We start from the raw sequence: 25168 nt of genomic DNA, 5'->3' as shown, positions 1-25168 counted from the left end.
GTCTGCGTCTGACGTCAGGGCGTGAAAGAGAGAGAGGCGGGAGGCGAGGAAGAGGAGAAAGAGAGGAAGCTGCGATAAACATAGTCACAGAGTGAGTCTAAACTAGGACGATAAAGTGATCACGGTATCAATGCTCGAACAATGGATTTAGCAGATATGATTCTCGTCAAATTCCTCTGTTTCATCTATTTAATAAATTACACCCAAGGTGAGTGAGAGCGTTTGTATTTATTGTGTAGAGCGGAAGGAATAACGGTCAACATCCATGAAGGGAAGAGTATCCAAGACAGGCTAGCTAAGAACGCTAACATAGCGGACCAAGGCCTGGTCGATGTGAAGATGTCGTTTGTCCTTTTGACAAACCACAAAGCTATATAGTTGTCGAAATACATTTTATTTTTTAGCTGGGCAAAGGCTAGTTTTTCTTTAAAACGACGATTTACCATGATGGTTATGAGAAGGCTTACTAACGTTAGCTGGCTCGCAGAGGAGCCATTGTTATGAGAATATGAAGAATGATTTGGGCCATCTGATTTTTCTTACGATATTATGGAGTGCTTTCGGTCAATATTGTTAATGCACCACGTCAGTACTACATTTGCAATTATGGTCTGTCCCACTTTCTGTCAACGTTCGCTAGTTAGCCAGATAATTTAGCGTCAATTTAGCAGCAACAATTAACTAGCTGGCCATCTTGCTTGATAATTACCTAGCTAACTATGCCTGTTGACATCTTGTCATTTTTGCATTTTTGGGCCCAAAGTCAATGGATCTCTAGAGAGAGAACGAAGATCGAATACGTTAACTTGCTAGTTAGTTATGTGGTAGCTAGCAGCCTAGGGTATTTCCAGACTGAAGTAACAATGTAGCGAACAAAATATGTTGTAACTATTCTATGGACACAGTAGAAAGATACAATAATATTAAATCTATAGAGGCAACTCTCTGTATGTTACTGTATGTTTTCAATGAGATGTTGTTCTTGTTGACACCCACTGCATCAGTTAGAATTCCCTCCATGCACTAATCAATCGAAGAAGTGATTTGAATGAGTGTTTCATGGTTCACGTAGGACTACCTCATTCATAGCCCAAGATGTATTCTTAAGGCGCCTACGGTTGCTCCTAAAGGTCCAAGGACCTTATTTGATATATTCAGAGGTAGACTGGCGCTGGCAGACAAAACAGCCAAATACTCCATCTAAATGGGAATCGATTCCAAAATAGCGATACGGTTCTAGAAACATAAAGCCCTTTAATTTCATATCACATCAAAATAATTTCACAAATGCAAAATGTACACTTACTGTACACCAGTGGCGGCTGGTGGGAGGAGCTATAGGAGGACGGGCTCATTGTAATGGCTGAAATGGAATAGATGGAACGGTATCAAATATGGAAACCACGTTGAACTCGTTCCTTTAATTCAACTCCAGCCATTACAATGAGCCTGTCCTCCTATAGCTCCTCCCACCAGCCTCCACTGCTTTACACTTTTAACAGGCTTTATCATAGTTGCAGCAGACAGTATTTTTCTGTGACAACACGTTTCTGGCGGCCTTCTTCTGTTACACACGGGTGTTCGGAGCGTGCTAGATAGCTAATTACCACAGGCGTTGGGAGCATTCCAGATAATTATTGTATCTTTCTACTGTATCCATAGAATAGTTACAACATATCTTGTTCGCTACATTGTTAATTCAGTCTGGAAATACCAGAGGCTGCTAGCTACCACATAACTAATTAGAAAGTTAACATATTAGCTGCAGCAGACAATATTTTTCGGTGACTTCTTTTGTGACACACAGGTGTTCAGAGCATGCTAGATAGGTGTTCAGCGCGTGCTAGATGGCTAATTACCACAGGTGTTCGGCGCGTGCTAGATGGCTAATTACCGCAGGTGTTCGGCGCGTGCTAGATGGCTAATTACCACAGGTGTTCGGCGCGTGCTAGATGGCTAATTACCACAGGTGTTCGGCGCGTGCTAGATGGCTAATTACCACAGGTGTTCAGCGCGTGCTAGATGGCTAATTACCACAGATGTTCGGCGCGTGCTAGATGGCTAATTACCACAGATGTTCGGCGCGTGCTAGATGGCTAATTACCGCAGGTGTTCGGCGCGTGCTAGATGGCTAATTACCACAGATGTTCGGCGCGTGCTAGATGGCTAATTACCACAGGTGTTCGGCGCGTGCTAGATGGCTAATTACCACAGGTGTTCGGCGCGTGCTAGATAGCTAATTACCACAGGTGTTCGGCGCGTGCTAGATGGCTAATTACCACAGGTGTTCGGCGCGTGCTAGATGGCTAATTACCACAGGTGTTCGGCGCGTGCTAGATGGCTAATTACCGCAGGTGTTCGGCGCGTGCTAGATAGCTAATTACCACAGGTGGTGCCTCTGTCTGTCTTCCCTAAACACGTGCTGTAACATGGCGATAAGGCAGTGGGGGAACACTAACCCTATAAAGGTGTGTATCAATGTGACTTTTTATTTTTATTATTTGCTGATATGAAAGATGGCTTATCTTTCATATCAGCAAATAATAAAAAGTCACATTGATACACACCTTTTATAGGGTTAGTGTTCCCCCACTGCCTTATCGCCATGTTACAGCACGTGTTTAGGGAAGACAGTGGCGCGACCATCTGTGCTAACTAGTAGGGATGTGCATCTTTTTCCTTTCAAGACAATTCAATACGTATATAGATATACATGTGCTCCGATACAATACAGGGACAATACGTTTTAGTTTGAAACGATTCAGTTTGATTAGCTGTATGGTATTTAGCCTACCTACCTGAATGACATCATAAGCTAAAACAGATAGCCTAGGACACTAGCTGGGAGCAGGCACAGGAATTAACTCCAGCTCCTGTTAGTGACATCAGACCCAATAACACCAGCTCCTGTTAGTGACATCAGACCCAATAACACCAGCTCCTGTTAGTGACATCAGACCCAATAACACCAGCTCCTGTTAGTGACATCAGACCCAATAACACCTACTCCTGTTAGTGACATCAGACCCAATAACACCAGCTCCTGTTAGTGACATCAGACCCAATAACACCAGCTCCTGTTAGTGACATCAGACCCAATAACACCAGCTCCTGTTAGTGACATCAGACCCAATAACACCTACTCCTGTTAGTGACATCAGACCCAATAACACCTACTCCTGTTAGTGACATCAGACCCAATAACACCAGCTCCTGTTAGTGACATCAGACCTGAGTTCAAATACTATTTTTTAAATATTTCAAATGCTTTGATTGTTTGCTATAGCCTGCCTGAGGTGGTAGTTGGACAGGGTTTGCCATTTTGGGACTGTTCTATTGGTCCATTAAAGCAGACAATCTCAACCAAGCACAGATAAAGTATTTGGAATTATTTCAAATAGTGTTTTGAAGCCAGGTCTGAGTGATACTGATTCAGTTATAATCCGTAAAGCCTTATGTCAAAGCCTTATTATGATATCCAGTTGATTTTATTTCTAGGGTTGAGAGATTGAGATTGCTGTGACTGTTTTGCCTCGCCGGGCCTTTTACGGATGTAGATATATAAAATGCTTAGATCATATTTCTATGGATGTAGACTAGGCTGTACGCTCAGTAAACTACCACTCCTTTGCAGAACTATCACTTCTTTTGCTAATTTTAGTCATTGGGGAAGACGAAAAATGTGATATAATTGTATTTAATATTCAGTTTACACAGCCTGTGGTTTGAAGATGAGTACAGTGTGATTTTCTTTTTTTTTCTTGTGGTCTAAGATCCTGTCTTGTCATCTTTACAGGTTACCATTATGGGAACCCCCTGAGCAAGTATGTGCGTCACTATGAAGGTCTGTCCTATGACTCCTACCAGATACACGACAAGCACCTGAGAGCCAAGAGGGGCCTCAACCACCAAGACAGGTTTCTCCATCTAGACTTCCATGCGCATGGAAGGTAGGTCTACGTGTCCCAGCATTGTTTTACTCTCTGTGTGTGTTTGTGATAGTTTACAGTGGGGGGAAAAAAAGTATTTAGTCAGCCACCAATTGTGCAAGTTCTCCCACTTAAAAAGATGAGAGAGGCCTGTAATTTTCATCATAGGTACACGTCAACTATGACAGACAAAATGAGAAAAATTTATTCCATTTCCTAATAATTGCTCCCACAGTTGATTTCTTCAAACCAAGCTGCTTACCAATTGCAGATTCAGTCTTCCAAGCCTGGTGCAGGTCTACAATTCTGTTTCTGGTGTCCTTTGACAGCTCTTTGGTCTTGGCCATAGTGGAGTTTGGAGTGTGACTGTTTGAGGTTGTGGACAGGTGTCTTTTATACTGATAACAAGTTCAAACAGGTGCCATTAATACAGGTAACGAATGGAGGACAGAGGAGCCTCTTAAAGAAGAAGTTACAGGTCTGTGAGAGCCAGAAATCTTGCTTGTTTGTAGGTGACCAAATACTTATTTTCCACCATAATTTGCAAATAAATTCATTAAAAATCCTACAATGTGATTTTCTGGATTTTCTTTCTCAATTTGTCTGTCATAGTTGACGTGTACCTATGATGACAATTACAGGCCTCTCTCATATTTTTAAGTGGGAGAACTTGCACAATTGGTGGCTGACTAAATACTTTTTTCCCCCACTGTATGTTGTTAAATTCAAAGTAAATCAGCAGGTGTAAACCAAGTTCAAGGTTAATCTTGCTTTCAGTGTAAACTGAAAACGGCTAAAACCAGATATAAAGTATGCAGAAAAGATAAGAGCCATATATTCTTAAATAATATAATCTTTGAGAACTAACAATCACCAAAATAAAAGATACAGTCAAAGATAATTGGAAATTCCCAAAACAATGAATTTAGCCGTGTTGATTAGGACTGTTCCGATACCAGTATTGCAGTATTTTTTCCATGGCAAAAATGAAAACACGAAGCAGGAAATTGGCTTTAAAACTGCAACATTTTCTCTCAGCCGCATGGCAAACTGTGTAGAATTGTAGAAAATTGGCTTACATATTTTTTTTATATTTCTCTAAACCGCCAAGATGGGGGCCTCTGAAATTTTGCCGGGCTGACAGTGCCAATTGCCACGCCCACCACCTAAGGCCCTTTTTGATCCAGAAGAAACCCTGACTGAACATCGGCTTATTTGTAGTTCAAGATGAGTCTTGTTTCTCAATAACTGAACTGTGATGTTCTCAGTAACATAGGCCTATTTGTTTTAATGAAAGTTCTTTAGCCTTGTTTTCATCTGATTTATTTAACACAGCCTAATTATTCATATACTGCACATTCTAAATTAGCCTTCCCAGGCTTTGTGGGAGAGCGTGGTTTAGCCTGCCCAGGCTTTGTGGGAGAGCGTGGTTTAGCCTTCCCAGGCTTTGTGGGAGAGCGTGGTTTAGCCTTCCCAGGCTTTGTGGGAGAGCGTGGTTTAGCCTTCCCAGGCTTTGTGGGAGAGCGTGGTGTAGCCTTCCCAGGCTTTGTGGGAGAGCGTGGTTTAGCCTTCCCAGGCTTTGTGGGAGAGCGTGGTGTAGCCTTCCCAGGCTTTGTGGGAGAGCGTGGTTTAGCCTGCCCAGGCTTTGTGGGAGAGCGTGGTTTAGCCTTCCCAGGCTTTGTGGGAGAGCGTGGTGTAGCCTTCCCAGGCTTTGTGGGAGAGCGAGGTTTAGCCTTCCCAGGCTTTGTGGGAGAGCGTGGTTTCTCCCAGGGCTGAGCTAGGGACCCAGTCGAGACCATCTGGCTGTTAGTCAGACCTGGGTCAAAATATTATTTGAAATAATTTCAAATACTTAATCTGTGCTTGATTGAGCTTGCTTGGCTTAATGGCTCATTAGAGAAGGCCCCAAACTGCAAACCCTGCCTATTTAGCTCTCCAAGCAGGCTAAAGCAAACGCTCTAAGTTTTTTGAAAGACTTCAAATAGTATTTAAATCCAGGTCTGCTGCTTGGCAGGGAGGAGACTAGGCCTCTCTCATTCTGTCAGTGGCAAAGCCTGGTGCTCCTAGCCTCAGATGCTATTGCTTAATAGGGAAGGGAAGGAATAAGAAGCTGTGCAAACAAACAAATAGGAGAGCTGCTATGTCTGCAGCTGCTCTGAGAAGCAGGAGTCTCTAACAGAGGATTTATACTATACAAGCAGCACTCGCCCTTATGTGGGTGCTAGCCAGGTTGTGCTACGAATCAACAGCCATTGTCAGCCAGTCCAGTAAGGGGTTGGAAGCTATTGGTCTCCGACCACTCCGCTGGCGTCGCTCAACGGTCCCCCGACCACTCCGCTGGCGCCGCTCAACGGTCCCCCGACCACTCCGCTGGCGTCGCTCAACGGTCCCCCGACCACTCCGCTGGCGTCGCTCAACGGTCCCCCGACCACTCCGCTGGCGTCGCTCAACGGTCCCCCGACCACTCCGCTGGCGTCGCTCAACGGTCCCCCGACCACTCCGCTGGCGTCGCTCAACGGTCCCCCGACCACTCCGCTGGCGTCGCTCAACGGTCCCCCGACCACTCCGCTGGCGTCGCTCAACGGTCCCCCGACCACTCCGCTGGCGTCGCTCAACGGTCCCCCGACCACTCCGCTGGCGTCGCTCAACGGTCCCCCGACCACTCCGCTGGCGCCGCTCAACGGTCCCCCGACCACTCCGCTGGCGCCGCTCAACGGTCCCCCGACCACTCCGCTGGCGTCGCTCAACGGTCCCCCGACCACTCCGTTGGCGCCGCTCAACGGTCCCCCGACCACTCCGCTGGCGTCGCTCAACGGTCCCCCGACCACTCCGCTGGCGTCGCTCAACGGTCCCCCGACCACTCCGCTGGCGTCGCTCAACGGTCCCGTTCTCTTTTCCTTTTCATTGAAAGGCTTCCGATGTTTCACTGCATGATGCCGCTTCCTAGTATAAACAGGCGGTAAAGCTCAGAGTCCTGGCTTGGAATTTATTTAGCCTGGAACAAGATCTGTTTGTTTTGTCTTGCCAACTCCTATGGTCATTATTTAATTTTTTTAGAGGGTAGATCAGCATTAATACTGCAGATTGTGGCATCTATAAATGTAATTGTCTGCATAATTTTCAACCCCCCCCCCCAATATATATTTTTTGTAAATATACAGTGCCCTTCGGAAAGTATTCAGACCCCCAGACTTTTTCCACGTTTTGTTACGTTACAGCCTTATTCTAAAATGGATTAAATAAAACATTTTCCTCGGCAATCTACACACAATACCCCATGATGACAAAGCGTTTTTAGAAACTTTTGCAAATGTATTAAAATACAGAAATACATTATTTACATAAGTATTCAGACCCTTTGCTATGCGTCTCAAAATACAACTTGATTGCTGTCCACCTGTGGTAAATTCAATTGATTGGACATGATTTGGAAAGGCACACACCTGTCTGTATAAGGTCCCACAGTTGACAGTGCATGTCAGAGCAAAAACCAAGCCATGAGGTCGAAGGAGTTATCCGAAGAGCTCCAAGACAGGATTGTGTCGAGGCACAGATCTGGGGAAGGGTACCAAAACATTTCTGCAGTATTGAAGGTCCCCAAGAACACAGTGGCCTCCATCATTCTTCATTGGAAGAAGTTTGGAACCACCAAGACTCTTCATAGAGCTGGCTGCCCGGCCAAACTAAGCAATCAGGGGAGAAGGGCCTTGGACAGTGAGGTGACCAAGAACATTTACAGTCATTACAACATTTGAGTCATTTAGCAGACGCTCTTATCCAGAGCGACTTACATTAGCAATTAGGGTTAAGTGCCTTGCTAAAGGGCACATCGACAGATTTTTCACCTAGTCGGCTCAGGGATTAGAACCAGCGACCTTTCGGTTACTGGCACAACGCTCTTACCCACTAAGCTACCTGCCGCCCCAAGTTGGTCAAGAACCTGATGGTCACTCTGACAGAGCTCCAGAGTTCCTCTGTGGAGATGGGAGAACCTTCCAGAAGGACTACCATCTCTGCAGCACTCCACCAATCAGGCCTTTTATGGTAGAGTGGCCAGACGGAAGCCACTCCTCAGTAAAAGGCACATGACAGCCCGCTTGCAGTTTGCCAAAAGGCACCTAAAGAAGACTCAGACCATGAGAAACAAGATTCTCTGGTCTGATGAAACCAAGATTGAACTCTTTGGCCTGAATGCCAAGCGTCACGCCTGGAGGAAACCTGGCACCATCTCTACGGTGAAGTATGGTGGCGGCAGCATCATGCTGTGGGGATGTTTTTCAGTGGCAGGGACTGGGAGACTAGTCAGGATCGAGGGAAAGATGAACGGAGAAAAGTACAGAGAGATCCTTGATGAAAACCTGCTCCAGAGCGCTCAGGACCTCAGACTGGGGCGAAGGTTCACCTTCCAACAGGACAACGACCATAAGCACACAGCCAAGACATCGCAGGAGTGGTTTCGGGACAAGTCTCTGAATGTCCTTGAGCGGCCCAGCCAGAGCCCGGACTTGAACCCGATCGAACGTCTCTGGAAAGACCTGAAAATAGTTGTGCAGCAATGCTCCCCATTCAACCTGGCAAAATGGGAGAAACTCCCCAAATACAGGTGTGCCAAGCTTGTAACGTCATACCCAAGAAGACTCGACTATAATCACTGCCAAAAGGTGCTTCAACAAAGTACTGAGTAAGGGTCTGAATACTTAGGTAAATGTCATGTGAGGTTTTTATTTGTAACAAATTAGCAAACATTTCTAAAAACCTATTTTTTCCTTTGTCATTATGGGGTGTTGTGTGTAGATTGATGGGGATTTTTTAAATCCATTTTAAAATAAGGCTGTAACATAACATAATGTGGGTAGGTGTGTCCAAACCTTTGACTGGTACTGTGCATACACACACTACCAGTCAATAGTTTGGACACACCTACTCATTCAAGGGTTTTTCTTTATTTTTACTATTTTCTACATTGTAGAATAATAGTGAAGACATCAAAACTATGAAATAACACATGGAATCATGTAGTAACCAAAAAAGTGATAAACATTTTATTTGAGATTCTTCAAATAGCCACCCTTTGCCTTGACAGCTTTATACACTCTTGGCATTCTCTCAACCAGCTTCACCTGTAATGCTTTTCTAACAATCTTGAATTAGTTCCCACGTATGCTGAGCACTTGTTGGCTGCTTTTCCTTCACTCTGCCGTCCGACTCATCCCAAACCATCTCAATTTGGTTGAGGTTGGGTGATTGTGGAGGCCAGGTCATCTGATGCAGCACTCCATCACTCTCCTTCTTGGTCAAATAGCCCTTACACAGCCTGGAGGTGTGTTGGGTCATTGTCCTGTTGAAAAACAAATGATAGTCCCACTAAGCCCAAACCAGATGGGATGCCGTATCGCTGCAGAATGCTGTGGTAGCCATGCTGGTTAAGTGTGCCTTGAATTCTAAATAAATCACAGACAGTGTTACCAGCAAAGCACCCCCACACCATAACACCTCCTCCTCCATGCTTTACGGTGGGAAATACACATGCGGAGATCATCCGTGCACCCACACCGCCTCACAAAAACACGGCGGTTGGAACCAAAAATCTCCAATTTGGACTCCAGACCAAAGGACAAATTTCCACCGGTCTAATGTCCATTGCTCGTGTTTCTTGGCATAAAACAAGTCTCTTCTTATTATTGGTGTCCTTTAGTAGTGGTCTCTTTGCAGCAATTAGACCACGAAGGCCTGATTCACTCAGTCTCCTCTGAACAGTTGATGTTGAGAGATGTCTGTGACTTGAACTCTGTGAAGCATTTATTTGGGCTGCAATTTCTGAGGCTACTAACTCTAATGAACTTATCCTCTGCAGCAGAGGTAACTCTGGGTCTTCCATTCCTGTGGCGGTCGTCATGAATGCCAGTTTCATCATAGCGCTTGATGGTTTTTCCAACTGCACTTGAAAAAACTTTTAAAGTTCTTGACATTTTCCGGATTGACTGACCTTCATGTCTTAAAATAATGATGGACTATCGTTTCTCTTTGCTTATTCGAGCTGTTCTTGCCATAATATGGGCTTGGTCTTTTACCAAATAGGGCTATCTTCTTTATACCTTGTCACAACACAACTGATTGGCTCAAACGCATTAGGAAGGAAAGAAATTCCACAAATTAACTTTTAACAAGGCACCCCTGTTAATTGAAATGCATTCCAGGTGACTACCTCATGAAGCTGGTTGAGAGAATGCCAAGAGTGTGCAAAGCTGTCATCAAGGCAAAGGGTGGCTGTTTGAAGAATCTCAAATATAAAATATTTTTATTTGTTTAACGCTTTTTTTTGGTTACTTCATAATTCCATATGTGTTATTTCATCTTGTTGACGTCTTCACTATTATTCTACAATGTAAAAATAAAGAAAAACCCTTGAATGAGTAGGTGTGTCCAAACTTTTGGCTGGTAGTGTATATATTGATTTTCCTTTATTATTTTCCCCTAACCCTACCACCTAGCCACTAATTGGAGTGAACTAATGGACAACAATACTTAGGCTATGGTCATTGTTGGCAAGACTGGATCTGGGACCAGGCTAGAATTGATTAGGGCTTGGGGGATAATTCTATTGATACATAGATTAAGAACACTTTATAAAATGTGTTGTTTCGATGCTGAACGCTGATTTGGTTGATAGCGCCACAATCCCCGCATTCCACTCGGAATGCCTGTTTACAGTTCCATTAGATTTATCAATGCGCATCCGCTGTCCCACAGCCCAGCCTCCGCTGTCCCACAGCCCAGCCTCCGCTGTCCCCCCGCTGTCCCACAGCCCAGCCCCCGCTGTCCCACAGCCCAGCCCCCGCTGTCCCACAGCCCAGCCTCCGCTGTCCCACAGCCCAGCCTCCGCTGTCCCCCCGCTGTCCCACAGCCCAGCCCCCGCTGTCCCACAGCCCAGCCCCCGCTGTCCCACAGCCCAGCCTCCGCTGTCCCACAGCCCAGCCTCCGCTGTCCCACAGCCCAGCCTCCGCTGTCCCACAGCCCAGCCCCCGCTGTCCCACAGCCCAGCCTCCGCTGTCCCACAGCCCAGCCTCCGCTGTCCCACAGCCCAGCCTCCGCTGTCCCACAGCCCAGCCCCCGCTGTCCCACAGCCCAGCCCCCGCTGTCCCACAGCCCAGCCTCCGCTGTCCCACAGCCCAGCCCCCGCTGTCCCACAGCCCAGCCCTCGCTGTCCCACAGCCCAGCCCCCGCTGTCCCACAGCCCAGCCCCCGCTGTCCCACAGCCCAGCCCTCGCTGTCCCACAGCCCAGCCCCCGCTGTCCCACAGCCCCCGCTGTCCCACAGCCCAGCCCCCGCTGTCCCACAGCCCCCGCTGTCCCACAGCCCAGCCCCCGCTGTCCCACAGCACAGCCCCCGCTGTCCCACAGCCCAGCCCCCGCTGTCCCACAGCCCAGCCCCCGCTGTCCCACAGCCCAGCCTCCGCTGTCCCACAGCCCAGCCTCCACTGTCCCACAGCCCAGCCTCCGCTGTCCCACAGCCCAGCCTCCGCTGTCCCACAGCCCAGCCCCCGCTGTCCCACAGCCCAGCCCCCGCTGTCCCACAGCCCAGCCCCCGCTGTCCCACAGCCCAGCCCCCGCTGTCCCACAGCCCAGCCCCCGCTGTCCCACAGCCCAGCCCCCGCTGTCCCACAGCCCAGCCCCCGCTGTCCCACAGCCCAGCCCCCGCTGTCCCACAGCCCAGCCTCCGCTGTCCCACAGCCCAGCCCCCGCTGTCCCACAGCCCAGCCTCCGCTGTCCCACAGCCCAGCCTCCGCTGTCCCACAGCCCAGCCTCCACTGTCCCACAGCCCAGCCCCCGCTGTCCCACAGCCCAGCCCCCGCTGTCCCACAGCCCCCGCTGTCCCACAGCCCAGCCCCCGCTGTCCCACAGCCCAGCCCAAGCATTCATGAATGCAATCTCCCCACGAAAAAAGGCTTCCTTCTTTTCACTCTGTCAATTAGGTTAGTATTGTGGGGTAACTACAATGTTGATCCATCCTCCGTTTTCTCCTATCACAGTCATTAAACTCTGTAACTGTTTTAATGTCACCATTGGCCTCATGGTGAAATACCAGAGCGGTTTCCTTCATCTCCGGCAACTGAGTTAGGAATGACGCCTGTGTCTTTGTAGTGACTGGGTGTACTGATTTTGTAATGAATAACTTCAAAAGGCACTCACACATCTGAGCTATCTTTGTTGCCGGTGCCATGGTAACAGTTGAATAAGATGAGACAAAATAAGAAACCCACACACTGCTCTTGGTAGTGTCACTGCTCTTGGTAGTGTCACTGCTCTTGGTAGTGTCACTGCTCTTGGTAGTGTCACTGCTCTTGGTAGTGTCACTGCTCTTGGTAGTGTCACTGCTCTTTAAAATATTTACCTATCGGCCTCAAGGCCTTCGTCAGAGCTTTTGTGAATAAAAATAACTAAATTTACCCAATGATTTATGAAAACTTGCTTGATGGGTCGATGTCCTCCATTGTGGTTTTACAGACGTGTTTTTAATACGTTTTTATGTACACACTTTATTAGAATATTTATGTGAAATGCACATTTTTATATTTGTTAACACTTATTCATTTTCCCTCGACTCCAACCCCATTCGATGCATTGAATGGATGTGGGTGGAGCTATGTCTACATAAGGGTGCTGATAAAAAATAAAAAAACACCAAAAGCTCTGACGAAGGCCTTGAGGCGCATACGTAAAGCTTATTAAAGACTAGTAATTAAAACTTCACCGCGCTCAAAGGGAAATTCATTGTCTGCTTCTTTTGTTTTTACCCGTCTACCAAAAGGTGCCCTTTGCGAGGCATCGGAAAACGTCCCTGGGTCTTTGTGGTTGAATCTGTGTTTGAAATTCACTGCTTGGCTGAGGGACCTTACAGATGTGTGGGGTACAGAGATGAGGTAGTCATTCAAAAAATTATGTTAAAGTCCATGTCGACTTGTTAAGCACATATTTAGTCCTGAACTTATTTAGGCTTGCAATAACAAAGGGGTTGAATACATTTACATAATTTAGCTCAAGACTTCTCAGATTTCCATTTTTAATTAATTTGTAAAAAATAATAATGAAATGCATAATTCCACTTTGACATGATGGTGTATTGTGGGTATTGTGTTGACCTTATTGTGTGTAGGCCAGTGACAAAACATCTACATTTAATCCATTTTAAGTTCAGGCTGTAACACAACAAAATGTGGAAAAAGTCAAGGGGTGTGAATACTTTCTGAAGGCGCTGTATTTCTCACTAGTTTTAAACATTTTAGAGAAAAATACAAATGTTCCTAAACACAATTGAACCTCTAGATTTAACCAGGCTCTCTAGACTAGTGTCCATAAGGTCTGTGCTGCAGGCTGAACGTTTGACGTCCACTGTTTGCTTAGCAACTTCAGAACCAACAACTGGCTTTTGACCGGACTACATCGTCTGGTGGAAGGATGAAATGAAACAAATTTACTCAGTAAAATAAAGTTTTTAATGAAAACATGTTAATCTTTTTATTTTAATTTTTTTTGACGGTTTTATAAAAGCAGTAAAGTCCTCGAACCCGGGGATTATCGTGTGATAACTCCCTCCTAAGGGCTGCTCCCAGCCCTTTGACTTCACCTCGGGTCTAAGAACAGCCCATAGCCGGGAGTTATCACACGATAATCCCCGGGTTCTCATGCCTTATTGCTAAATTATTCATCAATTGTACACATGGTCCAACCGAAATGTACCTTTTTGGCTTTATCCCAACCCCTCCGAAAGACACGCATACAGGTTGGAGAGGTCTGTCCCTATGCTATATACACCTCTTTGGAGATTTATCACTGATGTTGGCTAACTCAAAATGCTCTCCTTTCACTGTCTGAGGAGTCTACAGAACGTAATGAATTTCGTTCTTCAGTTACAATGCTACTTTTTTTTTTTTTTTTTTTTTTTTTCCAGCATCGTTTAAAATGCAGGAAAGCCGCACCGTTTTTTAAGATGTTCTCATTTTGCTGTTGGAGATGTTCACTGCTCTTGCAGAGTCGGAGCAGGAAAAAGAGAATTGTTAGTATTTCCTGCTGAGCCAACCAATGCCCTTGTCTCTTATCCCTCTGCCTCTCTTACAGTGTTCTGAGAAATATAGGCCTAGTTCCATCCAGAGTTGATATTTTTATTCATTAATTTAACCTTTTATATGTTATATGTTTTATATGTTATTGAGAACACAAACACACTCTGTAATAACAACCTGAACCATAGTGTTGCGATGGTCAGACTATAGAATTAGATTCTATAGTACGGAAATTCTATGGTTTTGTATTTCTATGATTCAGAGACCCACTCCCAGCCCTGAAGGCACACATTTAGTGCCACATGTTTATAACATAATACAGGGTCACAGGTGAAAGGGGTTTTGAGACGAGACTCCTATCACGAGCCATTGAAACGCCATATAACTGAAACGTTGAATCTCAATGGTATATTCAGAATGGAATTGTTGTTCTCCACATATAGGCTATGTTGTTACAGAACCTAACACTGATAATACACAAGACATTATGAAGGACGCATTTTTCTTCCAGACTTTGCTAGTTTGTTCGGGTCTGTCTCTCCTGATCCACAAAACACCACATGTCTTAGTGTTACTAGGAGTGTGTCTTGTCTTTGGCTCCTGTCATGGACACACTGTGGACCCCAGGGAGAGTAGCTACTTGGGATCCTTTGGCTCCTGTCATGGACACACTGTGGACCCCAGGGAGAGTAGCTACTTGGGATCCTTTGGCTCCTGTCATGGACACACTGTGGACCCCAGGGAGAGTAGCTACTTGGGATCCTTTGGCTCCTGTCATGGACACACTGTGGACCCCAGGGAGAGTAGCTACTTGGGATCCTTTGGCTCCTGTCATGGACACACTGTGGACCCCAAGGAGAGTAGCTACTTGGGATCCTTTGGCTCCTGTCATGGACACACTGTGGACCCCAGGGAGAGTAGCTACTTGGGATCCTTTGGCTCCTGTCATGGACACACTGTGGACCCCAGGGAGAGTAGCTACTTGGGATCCTTTGGCTCCTGTCATGGACACACTGTGGACCCCAGGGAGAGGCTCCTGTCATGGACACACTGTGGACCCCAGGGAGAGGCTCCTGTCATGGACACACTGTGGACCCCAGGAAGAGGCTCCTGTCATGGACACACTGTGGACCCCAGGGAGAGGCTCCTGTCATGGACACACTGTGGACCCCAGGAAGAGGCTCCTGTCATGGACACACTGTGGACCCCAGGAAGAGGCTCCTGTCATGGACACACTGTGGACCCCAGGGAGAGGCTCCTGTCATGGACACACTGTGGACCCCAGGAAGAGGCTCCTGTCATGGACACACTGTGGACCCCAGGAAGAGGCTCCTGTCATGGACACACTGTGGACCCCAGGGAGAGGCTCCTGTCATGGACACACTGTGGACCCCAGGAAGAGGCTCCTGTCATGGACACACTGTGGACCCCAGGAAGAGGCTCCTGTCATGGACACACTGTGGACCCCAGGAAGAGGCTCCTGTCATGGACACACTGTGGACCCCAGGAAGAGGCTCCTGTCATGGACACACTGTGGACCCCAGGGAGAGGCTCCTGTCATGGACACACTGTGGACCCCAGGAAGAGGCTCCTGTCATGGACACACTGTGGACCCCAGGGAGAGGCTCCTGTCATGGACACACTGTGGACCCCAGGAAGAGGCTCCTGTCATGGACACACTGTGGACCCCAGGGAGAGGCTCCTGTCATGGACACACTGTGGACCCCAGGGAGAGGCTCCTGTCATGGACACACTGTGGACCCCAGGAAGAGGCTCCTGTCATGGACACACTGTGGACCCCAGGAAGAGTAGCTACTTGGGATCCTTTGGCTCCTGTCATGGACACACTGTGGACCCCAGGAAGAGTAGCTACTTGGGATCCTTTGGCTCCTGTCATGGACACACTGTGGACCCCAGGGAGAGTAGCTACTTGGGATCCTTTGGCTCCTGTCATGGACACACTGTGGACCCCAGGAAGAGTAGCTACTTGGGATCCTTTGGCTCCTGTCATGGACACACTGTGGACCCCAGGGAGAGTAGCTACTTGGGATCCTTTGGCTCCTGTCATGGACACACTGTGGACCCCAGGGAGAGGCTCCTGTCATGGACACACTGTGGACCCCAGGAAGAGGCTCCTGTCATGGACACACTGTGGACCCCAGGGAGAGGCTCCTGTCATGGACACACTGTGGACCCCAGGAAGAGGCTCCTGTCATGGACACACTGTGGACCCCAGGAAGAGGCTCCTGTCATGGACACACTGTGGACCCCAGGAAGAGTAGCTACTTGGGATCCTTTGGCTCCTGTCATGGACACACTGTGGACCCCAGGGAGAGGCTCCTGTCATGGACACACTGTGGACCCCAGGGAGAGGCTCCTGTCATGGACACACTGTGGACCCCAGGAAGAGGCTCCTGTCATGGACACACTGTGGACCCCAGGGAGAGGCTCCTGTCATGGACACACTGTGGACCCCAGGGAGAGGCTCCTGTCATGGACACACTGTGGACCCCAGGAAGAGGCTCCTGTCATGGACACACTGTGGACCCCAGGGAGAGGCTCCTGTCATGGACACACTGTGGACCCCAGGGAGAGGCTCCTGTCATGGACACACTGTGGACCCCAGGGAGAGGCTCCTGTCATGGACACACTGTGGACCCCAGGGAGAGGCTCCTGTCATGGACACACTGTGGACCCCAGGGAGAGGCTCCTGTCATGGACACACTGTGGACCCCAGGGAGAGTAGCTGCTGCATCAGTAACAGCTGATTGGGATCCTAATAAATGAAACTGAACATATTTATTTGTGTTTGTGAGATATATATGTATGCACGCACGCACGCACGCACGCACACACACACACACACACACACCTACGCACGCACGCGCACACACACACACACACACACACACATATACATATATATATATATATATACATGTATATACATGTATATATATATATATGTGTATATGTGTATGTATATATATGTATGTATGTGTATATATATATATATATATATATATATATATATATATATATATATATATATATATATATATATATATATATATATATATATATATATATATATATATATATATATATATATATATAAAATGTATGCATCAGGTGATTTGTTTATTCAATATGTCAATGTGTTTTATCTGTCCCTCCTCAAATAAAGTCATACAGAAATGTGGCATGAATGACTTGGTACTAAACCGCTCTGTTTCTGTCCGTCAGACACTTTAACCTGAGGATGAAGAGAGACACCAGTCTGTTTGCTGAGGACCTGATGGTGGACGTGGGAGGGCAGGAGGTGAACTATGACACCTCCCACATCTACACCGGAGAAATATATGGTGAGGCTGGATGACGCTTTACGACATGTTTGTTCCTTCTATGAGTTTTATATATATATAACCCTGGCCTGTATGCTACATTGTTCCTTCTACAGTGCATTTGGAAAGTATTCAGACCCCTTCCCTTTTTCCACGTTTTATGTTACAGCCTTATTCTAAAATTGATTTAAAAATATATATTGAAGAGGAGATATATATATATATCCTCAAACTACACACAATAACCCATAATGACAAAGCGAAAACAGGTTTTTCGAAATGTTTGCAAAATTATAAAAAAATAAAACAGAAATACACTTTGTTATGAGACTCGAAATTGAGCTCCGGTGCATCCTGTTTCCATTGATCATCCTTGAGATGTTTCTACAACTTGATTGGAGTCCACCTTTTGGTAAATTCAATTGATTGGACATGATTTGGAAAGGCACACACCTGTCTATATAATATCCCACAGTTGACAGTGCATGTCAGAGCAAAAACCAAGCCATGAGGTCGAAGGAATTGTCCGTAGAGCTCCAAGACAGGATTGTGTCGAGGCACAGATCTGGGAAAGGGTACCAAAACATTTCTGCAGCATTGAAGGTCCCCAAGAACACATTGGCCTCTATCATTCTTAAATGGAAGAAGTTTGGAACCGCCAAGATTCTTCCTAGAGCTGGCCGCCTGGCCAAACTGAGCAATCAGGGGAGAAGGGCCTTGGTCAGGGAGGTGACCAAGAACCATATGGTCACTCTGACACAGTTTCAGAGTTCCTTTGTGGAGATGCGAGATCCTTCCAGAAGGACAACCATCTCTGCAGCACTCCACCAATCAGGCCTTTATGGTAGAGTGGCCAGACTGAAGCCACTCCTTAGTAAAAGGCACATGACAGCCCGTTTGGAATTTGCCAAAAAGCAACTAAAGGACTTCTCTGGTCTGATGAAACCAAGATTGAACTCTTTGGCCTGAATGCCAAGCGTCACGTCTGGAGGAAACCTTTTCAGCGGCAGGGACTGGGAGACTAGTGAGGATCGAGGGAAAGATGAAAGGAGCAAGGTACAGAGAGATCCTTGATGAAAACCTGCTCCAGAGTGCTCAGGACCTCAGACTGGGGCGAAGGTTTACCTTCCAACAGGACAACGACCCTAAGCACACAGCCAAGACAACGCAGGAGTTGCTTCAGGACAGGTCTCTGAATGTCCTTGAGTGGCCCAGCCAGAGCCCGGACTTGAACCATATCGAACATCTCTGGATAGACCTGAAAATAGCAGTGCAGCAATGCTCCCCATCCAACCTGACAGAGCTTGAGAGGATCTACAGAGAAGAATGGGAGAAACTCCCCAAATACAGGTGTGCCAAGCTTGTAGCGTCATACCCAAGAAGACTCGAGGCTGTAATCGCTGCCAAAGGTGCTTCAACAAAGTACTGAGTAAAGGGTCTGAATACTTATGTAAATACTTTCCGAATGCACTGTATATGTTATATCTAACCCTGGTCTGTATGCTACATTAATGGACTGGTCCAGGTAGTCCCTCCCTCAGTCTGTTTCTTCTGTTTGGTATCTAAGGAGAGACTGGCCTCCATTCCAGCCTTTCTAGTTTTTTTCAGATGAAGCTTGATTCTGGATTGAGAATAGGGTGTTGAGGTCTGGTATCACAAGACCAAATGAACATACCCTCTCTATCTCCAGGTGAGAAGGGCACCCTGAGCCATGGTTCGGTGGTGGATGGGATGTTTGAGGGCTTCATCCAGACGTACCAGGGGACTTTCTACGTAGAGCCAGCTGAGAGATACCTGAAGGACAGGGACCTTCCCTTCCACTCGGTTATCTACCACGAGGACGACATCGGTGAGTACTGTGGTAGGATGGGGGGGTGTTGTGTGGGCCAAAGATGTACCCTTCCACCTTTTACACCCAGTCCTCTACTGCTTCTGTCACCATACAAACACACAGGCTTTGATGTATCCTCTTGTCATCTTTTAATTGTGTGAGTGTCTGCCTGCGCGTTACCATCTGGAGGATAGAGACGGGCTCATGCGTGTTACCGTTCCATCTGGAGGATAGAGACGGGCTCATGCGTGTTACCGTTCCATCTGGAGGATAGAGACGGGCTCAGTGCTGGCAGCTAGGGAGAGGAGAGGAGAGGAGAGGAGAGGAGAGACTCATTAGCTGAGTGACTGGGTGGGTGTAAAGCCCCTCTCAATCTGATTGGCCTTCGGGTCCATCAATCAACCGCTGATGCCAACCAATCAACTCCAACTCAGCTGTTCCACTGTTCATACCGGACCTTATTCCTTTGTTCCTTTGGGTTACCAAAACGCAGCAGGCGTTGACGAGGTGGAGTCCTGGTAACTGGTCTGTTCTATTGGCAAATGTCCAGTCACTCGAGAATAAGATGGATGAGCTTCGTTCGAGACTGTCCAATCGGAGTGACTTGAAAAGCTGCAATATTATATGTCTTACTGAACCGTGGCTGGATGATGACGCTATGCACTCAGTGGATTCTCCATGCAGCGGCAGGATCGGACTGCGGCTTCGGGGAAAACCAAACGAGGCAGTGTGTTTATTTTCATAAATAACTGGTGTGCTGCTTCAAGTGTGAAGGAAATCTCAAGCTTTATCTCACATAATATATAATACCTCATGGTAAGTTGCAGACCGTTTTATCGACCAATAGATCAATTATTATCATGGCTGTCGCAGTCCGATCCTGACGTAAAACGCTCTTGCCTGGGATATACTCTAACCTAATGGTCACTTTAATAATGTTTACATGCTGTTTTACCCACTTCATATGTATATACTGTATTCTAGTTAAGTCCATCCAATTCAACTATTGCTGTACATATGCTATTCTATCCACGTATTCTTCAGATATACTACATATTCTATCCCCATACTGTCCATAATGTCTGTACATCCCATCATTCATATATATTAAAACAAAAAAAGGTGTACAAATGCAAGAGTGTGCAAAGCTGGCTATTTGAAGAATCTCAAATCTCAAATATATTTTTATTTGTTTAACACTTTTTTGGTTACTACATGATTCCATATGTGTTATTTCATAGTTTTGATGTCTTCACTATTATTCTACAATGTAGAAAATAGTAAAAATAAAGAAAAACCCTTGAATGAGTAGGTGTGTCCAACCTTTTGACTGGTACTGTATGTATGTATGTATGTATGTATGTATGTATGTATGTATGTATGTATGTATGTACAGTGGGGAGAACAAGTATTTGATACACTGCCGATTTTGCAGGTTTTCCTACTTACAAAGCATGTAGAGGTCTGTAATTTTTATCATAGGTACACTTCAACTGTGAGAGACGGAATCTAAAACAAAAATCCAGAAAATCACATTGTATGATTTTTAAGTAATTAATTTGCATTTTATTGCCTGACATAAGTATTTGATACATCAGAAAAGCAGAACTTAATATTTGGTACAGAAACCTTTGTTTGCAATTACAGAGATCATACGTTTCCTGTAGGTCTTGACCAGGTTTGCACACACTGCAGCAGGGATTTTGGCCCACTCCTCCATACAGACCTTCTCCAGATCCTTCAGGTTTCGGGGCTGTCGCTGGGCAATACAGACTTTCAGCTCCCTCCAAAGATTTTCTATTGGGTTCAGGTCTGGAGACTGGCTAGGCCACTCCAGGACCTTGAGATGCTTCTTACGGAGCCACTCCTTAGTTGCCCTGGCTGTGTGTTTCGGGTCGTTGTCATGCTGGAAGACCCAGCCACGACCCATCTTCAATGCTCTTACTGAGGGAAGGAGGTTGTTGGCCAAGATCTCGCGATACATGGCCTCATCCATCCTCCCCTCAATACGGTGCAGTCGTCCTGTCCCCTTTGCAGAAAAGCATTCCCAAAGAAATGATGTTTCCACCTCCATGCTTCACGGTTGGGATGGTGTTCTTGGGGTTGTACTCATCCTTCTTCTTCCTCCAAACACGGCGAGTGGAGTTTAGACCAAAAAGCTCTATTTTTGTCTCATCAGACCACATGACCTTCTCCCATTCCTCCTCTGGATCATCCAGATGGTCATTGGCAAACTTCAGACGGGCCTGGACATGCGCTGGCTTGAGCAGGGGGACCTTGCGTCATTTTAATCCATGACGGCGTAATGTGTTACTAATGGTTTTCTTTGAGACTGTGGTCCCAGCTCTCTTCAGGTCATTGACCAGGTCCTGCCGTGTAGTTCTGGGCTGATCCCTCACCTTCCTCATGATCATTGATGCCCCACGAGGTGAGATCTTGCATGGAGCCCCAGACCGAGGGTGATTGACCGTCATCTTGAACTTCTTCCATTTTCTAATAATTGCGCCAACAGTTGTTGCCTTCTCACCAAGCTGCTTGCCTATTGTCCTGTAGCCCATCCCAGCCTTGTGCAGGTCTACAATTTTATCCCTGATGTCCTCACACAGCTCTCTGGTCTTGGCCATTGTGGATAGGTTGGAGTCTGTTTGATTGAGTGTGTGGACAGGTGTATTTTATACAGGTAACGAGTTCAAACAGGTGCAGTTAATACAGGTAATGAGTGGAGAACAGGAAGGATTCTTAAAGAAAAACTAACAGGTCTGTGAGAGCCGGAATTCTTACTGGTTGGTAGGTGATCAAATACTTATGTCATGCAATAAAATGCAAATTAATGACTTAAAAATCATACAATGTGATTTTCTGGATTTTTGTTTTAGATTCCGTCTCTCACAGTTGAAGTGTACCTATGATAAAAATTACAGACCTCTACATGCTTTGTAAGTAGGAAAACCTGCAAAAACGGCAGTGTATCAAATACTTGTTCTCCCCACTGTACATACATACATACAGTTGAAGTCGGAAGTTTACATACAGTTTAGCCAAATACATTTAAACTCAGTTTTTCACAATTCCTGACATTTAATCCTAGTAAAAATTCCCTGTCTTAGGTCAGTTAGGATCACCACTTTATTTTAAGAATGTGAAATGTCAGAATAATAGTAGAGAGATTTATTTCAGGTTTTATTTATTTCATCACATTCCCAGTGGGTCAGAAGTTTACATACAGTCAATTAGTATTTGGTAGCATTGCCTTTTAAATTGTTTAACTTGGGTCAAATATTTCGGGTAGCCTTCCACAACCTTCCCACAATAAGTTGGGTGAATTTTGGCCCATTCCTCCTGACAGAGCTGGTGTAAGGCCTCCTTGCTCACACACGCTTTTTCAGTTCTGCCCACAAATGTTTTATAGGATTGAGGTCAGGGCTTTGTGATGGCCACTCCAATACCTTGACTTTGTTGTCCTTAAGCCATTTTGCCACAACTTTGGAAGTATACTTGGGGTCATTGTCCATTTGGAAGACCCATTTGCGACCAAGCTTTAACTTCCTGACTGATGTCTTGATGTCGCTTCAATATAGCCACATAATTTTCTTTCCTCATGATGCCATCTATTTTGTGAAGTGCACCAGTCCCTCCTGCAGCAAAGCACCCCCACAGCATGATGCTGCCACCCCCGTGCTTCACGGTTGGGATGGTGTTCTTCGGCTTGGAAGCCACACCCCTTTTCCTCCAAACATAGCGATGGTCATTATGGCCAAACAGTTCTATTTTTGTTTCAGTAGACCAAAGGACATTTCTCCAAATAGTACGATCTTTGTCCCCATGTGCAGTTGCAAACCGTAGTCTGGCTTTTTTATGGCGGTTTTGAAGCAGTGGCTTCTTCCTTACTGAGCGGCCTTTCAGGTTATTTCGATATAGGACTCGTTTTACTGTGGGTATAGATACTTTTGTACCTGTTTCCTCCAGCATCTTCACAAGGTCCTTTTTGCTGTTGTTCTGGGATTGATTTGCACTTTTCGCACCAAAGTACGTTCATCTCTAGGAGACAGAACGCATCTCCTTCCTGAGCGGTATGACGGCTGCGTGGTCCCATGGTGTTTATACTTGCGTACTATTGTTTGTACATTGAACGTGGCACCTTCAGGCGTTTGGAAATTGCTCCCAAGGATGAACCAGACTTGTTGAGGTCTACTATTTTATTTCTGATGTCTTGGCTGATTTCTTTTGATTTTCCCATGATTTCAAGCAAAGAGGCACTGAGTTTGAAGGTAGGCCTTGAAATACATCCACAGGTACACCTCCAATTGACTCAAATGATGTCAATTAGCCTATCAGAAGCTTCTAAAGCCATGGCATAATTTTCTGGAATTTTCCAAGCTGTTTAAAGGCACAGTCAACTTAGTGTATGTAAACTTCTAACCCACTGGAATTGTGATACAGTGAATTATAAGTGAAATAGTCTGTCTGTAAACAATTGTTGAAAAATTACTTGTGTCATGCACAATGTAGATGTCCTAACCGACTTGCCAAAATTATAGTTTGTTAACAAGAAATTTGTAAACTTCCGACTTCAACTGTGTGTGCGCGCGCACACACACAGACTCTGACATTGCTCGTTCTAATATTTATATATGTCTTAGTTCCGTTATTGTACGTATAGATTTGTGTGTATTGTTAGATATTACTGCACTGTTGGAGCTGGGAACACAAGCGTTTCGCTACACCCGCAATAACATCTGCTAAATACGTGAATGTGACCCCTAAAACTTTATTTGATTTGATTTGCGTTAGCAGACGAGCTCCAGCTAGCCGGGTTCTTCTTCTTCTTCTTCGCTGGATTTAATGATAATAATAATAACGTTTTTTTTTTTTTTTTTTTTACATTTTAGTCATTTAGCAGACGCTCTTATCCAGAGCGACTTACAGTTAGTGAGTGCATACATTTTTACTGGGAATGATTGTCCCAGATGCCACTGCTTAATGAAACGCGCTACGGCAGGGTTCTTCAATTCCGGTGCTGGAGGGCCGAAACACTTCTGTTTTTTATTTCTACCTGGTAGTTAATTGCACTCACCTGGTGTCCCAGGTCTGAATTAGCCCCTGATTAGAAGGAGAGGATGAAAAACAGAGGTGTTTCGGCCCTCCAGGACCGGAATTGAAGAACCCTGTGCTACGGTGCTGTGCTGGGCCATATGTGGTCTGATATAAATGTTAATCTATTATTACATAGATATTCATCTACATATGTCCTCATATAGTCATCCGTACAGTGGTCCTCTGTAGCTCAGCTGGTAGAGCGCGGCGCTTGTAACGCCAGGGTAGTGGGTTCGATCCCCGGGACCACCCATACACAAAAATGTATGCACGCATGACTGTAAGTCGCTTTGGATAAAAGCGTCTGCTAAATGGATTATTATTATTATTATTATTATTATTATTATTATTATTATTATTATATTATAGACTAATCAGGCAACCGCTAGGACATTGGAGAACAAGGTGTAGAGTGAGTGGGAGGGTGTGAGCTGGACGGGAGCAGTCCAAACGTCTCTCTCCAAGACTACTCCCACAAGTATGTCTTCATCTGCACAGTATGCTAATTATCAACTGTTAGAGCATGTAAATAGAGAACAAGGTGTAGAGTGAGTGAGATGTGTATGAGCTTTTATCCCAGGTAATCTAAACAATAATGTCCATCTCGCTGCCCTAGACTACCCCCACAAGTATGGTCCAGAGGGGGGCTGTGCCGATCACTCAGTGTTTGAGAGGATGAGGAAGTACCAAGCCACCGGCATGGAGAAGCCAGCCAAGGTCAGTTCACTTTTTAAGGGTTGAACAATTCTGGTAACTTTCCCCAAATTCCCAGGTCTTACAGAAATCCCGGTTGGACATTTCCCTGAATCGGAAGGGAAACGGGCAGTAAATCCGGAATCCTTCAACCAGGATTTCTGGGAAATTTGGGAAAGTTACTGGAATTGTTCAAACCTACACGTAATACGATAGT

The 25168-nt window shown here is 45.9% G+C and overlaps 1 protein-coding gene across 1 annotated transcript in view; it reads left to right on the top strand.

The window, feature by feature from the left end:
* The first annotated feature begins 62 nt into the window (after positions 1–62).
* Positions 63–25168, top strand: part of LOC311134631 (disintegrin and metalloproteinase domain-containing protein 10-like) — a 42994-nt gene continuing 17888 nt past the window's right edge. Inside the window, exons 1-5 of the mRNA XM_084168366.1 lie at positions 63–208; positions 3797–3950; positions 17236–17354; positions 19024–19182; positions 24875–24975. Of these exons, the coding sequence (XP_084024492.1) occupies positions 142–208; positions 3797–3950; positions 17236–17354; positions 19024–19182; positions 24875–24975 (600 nt within the window). The 5' untranslated portion in view covers positions 63–141. The remainder of the gene's footprint in view (positions 209–3796; positions 3951–17235; positions 17355–19023; positions 19183–24874; positions 24976–25168) is intronic.

The sequence above is a fragment of the Coregonus lavaretus genome (assembly GCF_964263955.1).
Source record: "Coregonus lavaretus genome assembly, chromosome: 9".
NCBI lineage: Eukaryota > Metazoa > Chordata > Actinopteri > Salmoniformes > Salmonidae > Coregonus > Coregonus lavaretus.
Note: the sequence above shows the minus strand (reverse complement) of the source record. Positions and strands in the feature narration are given on the sequence as shown.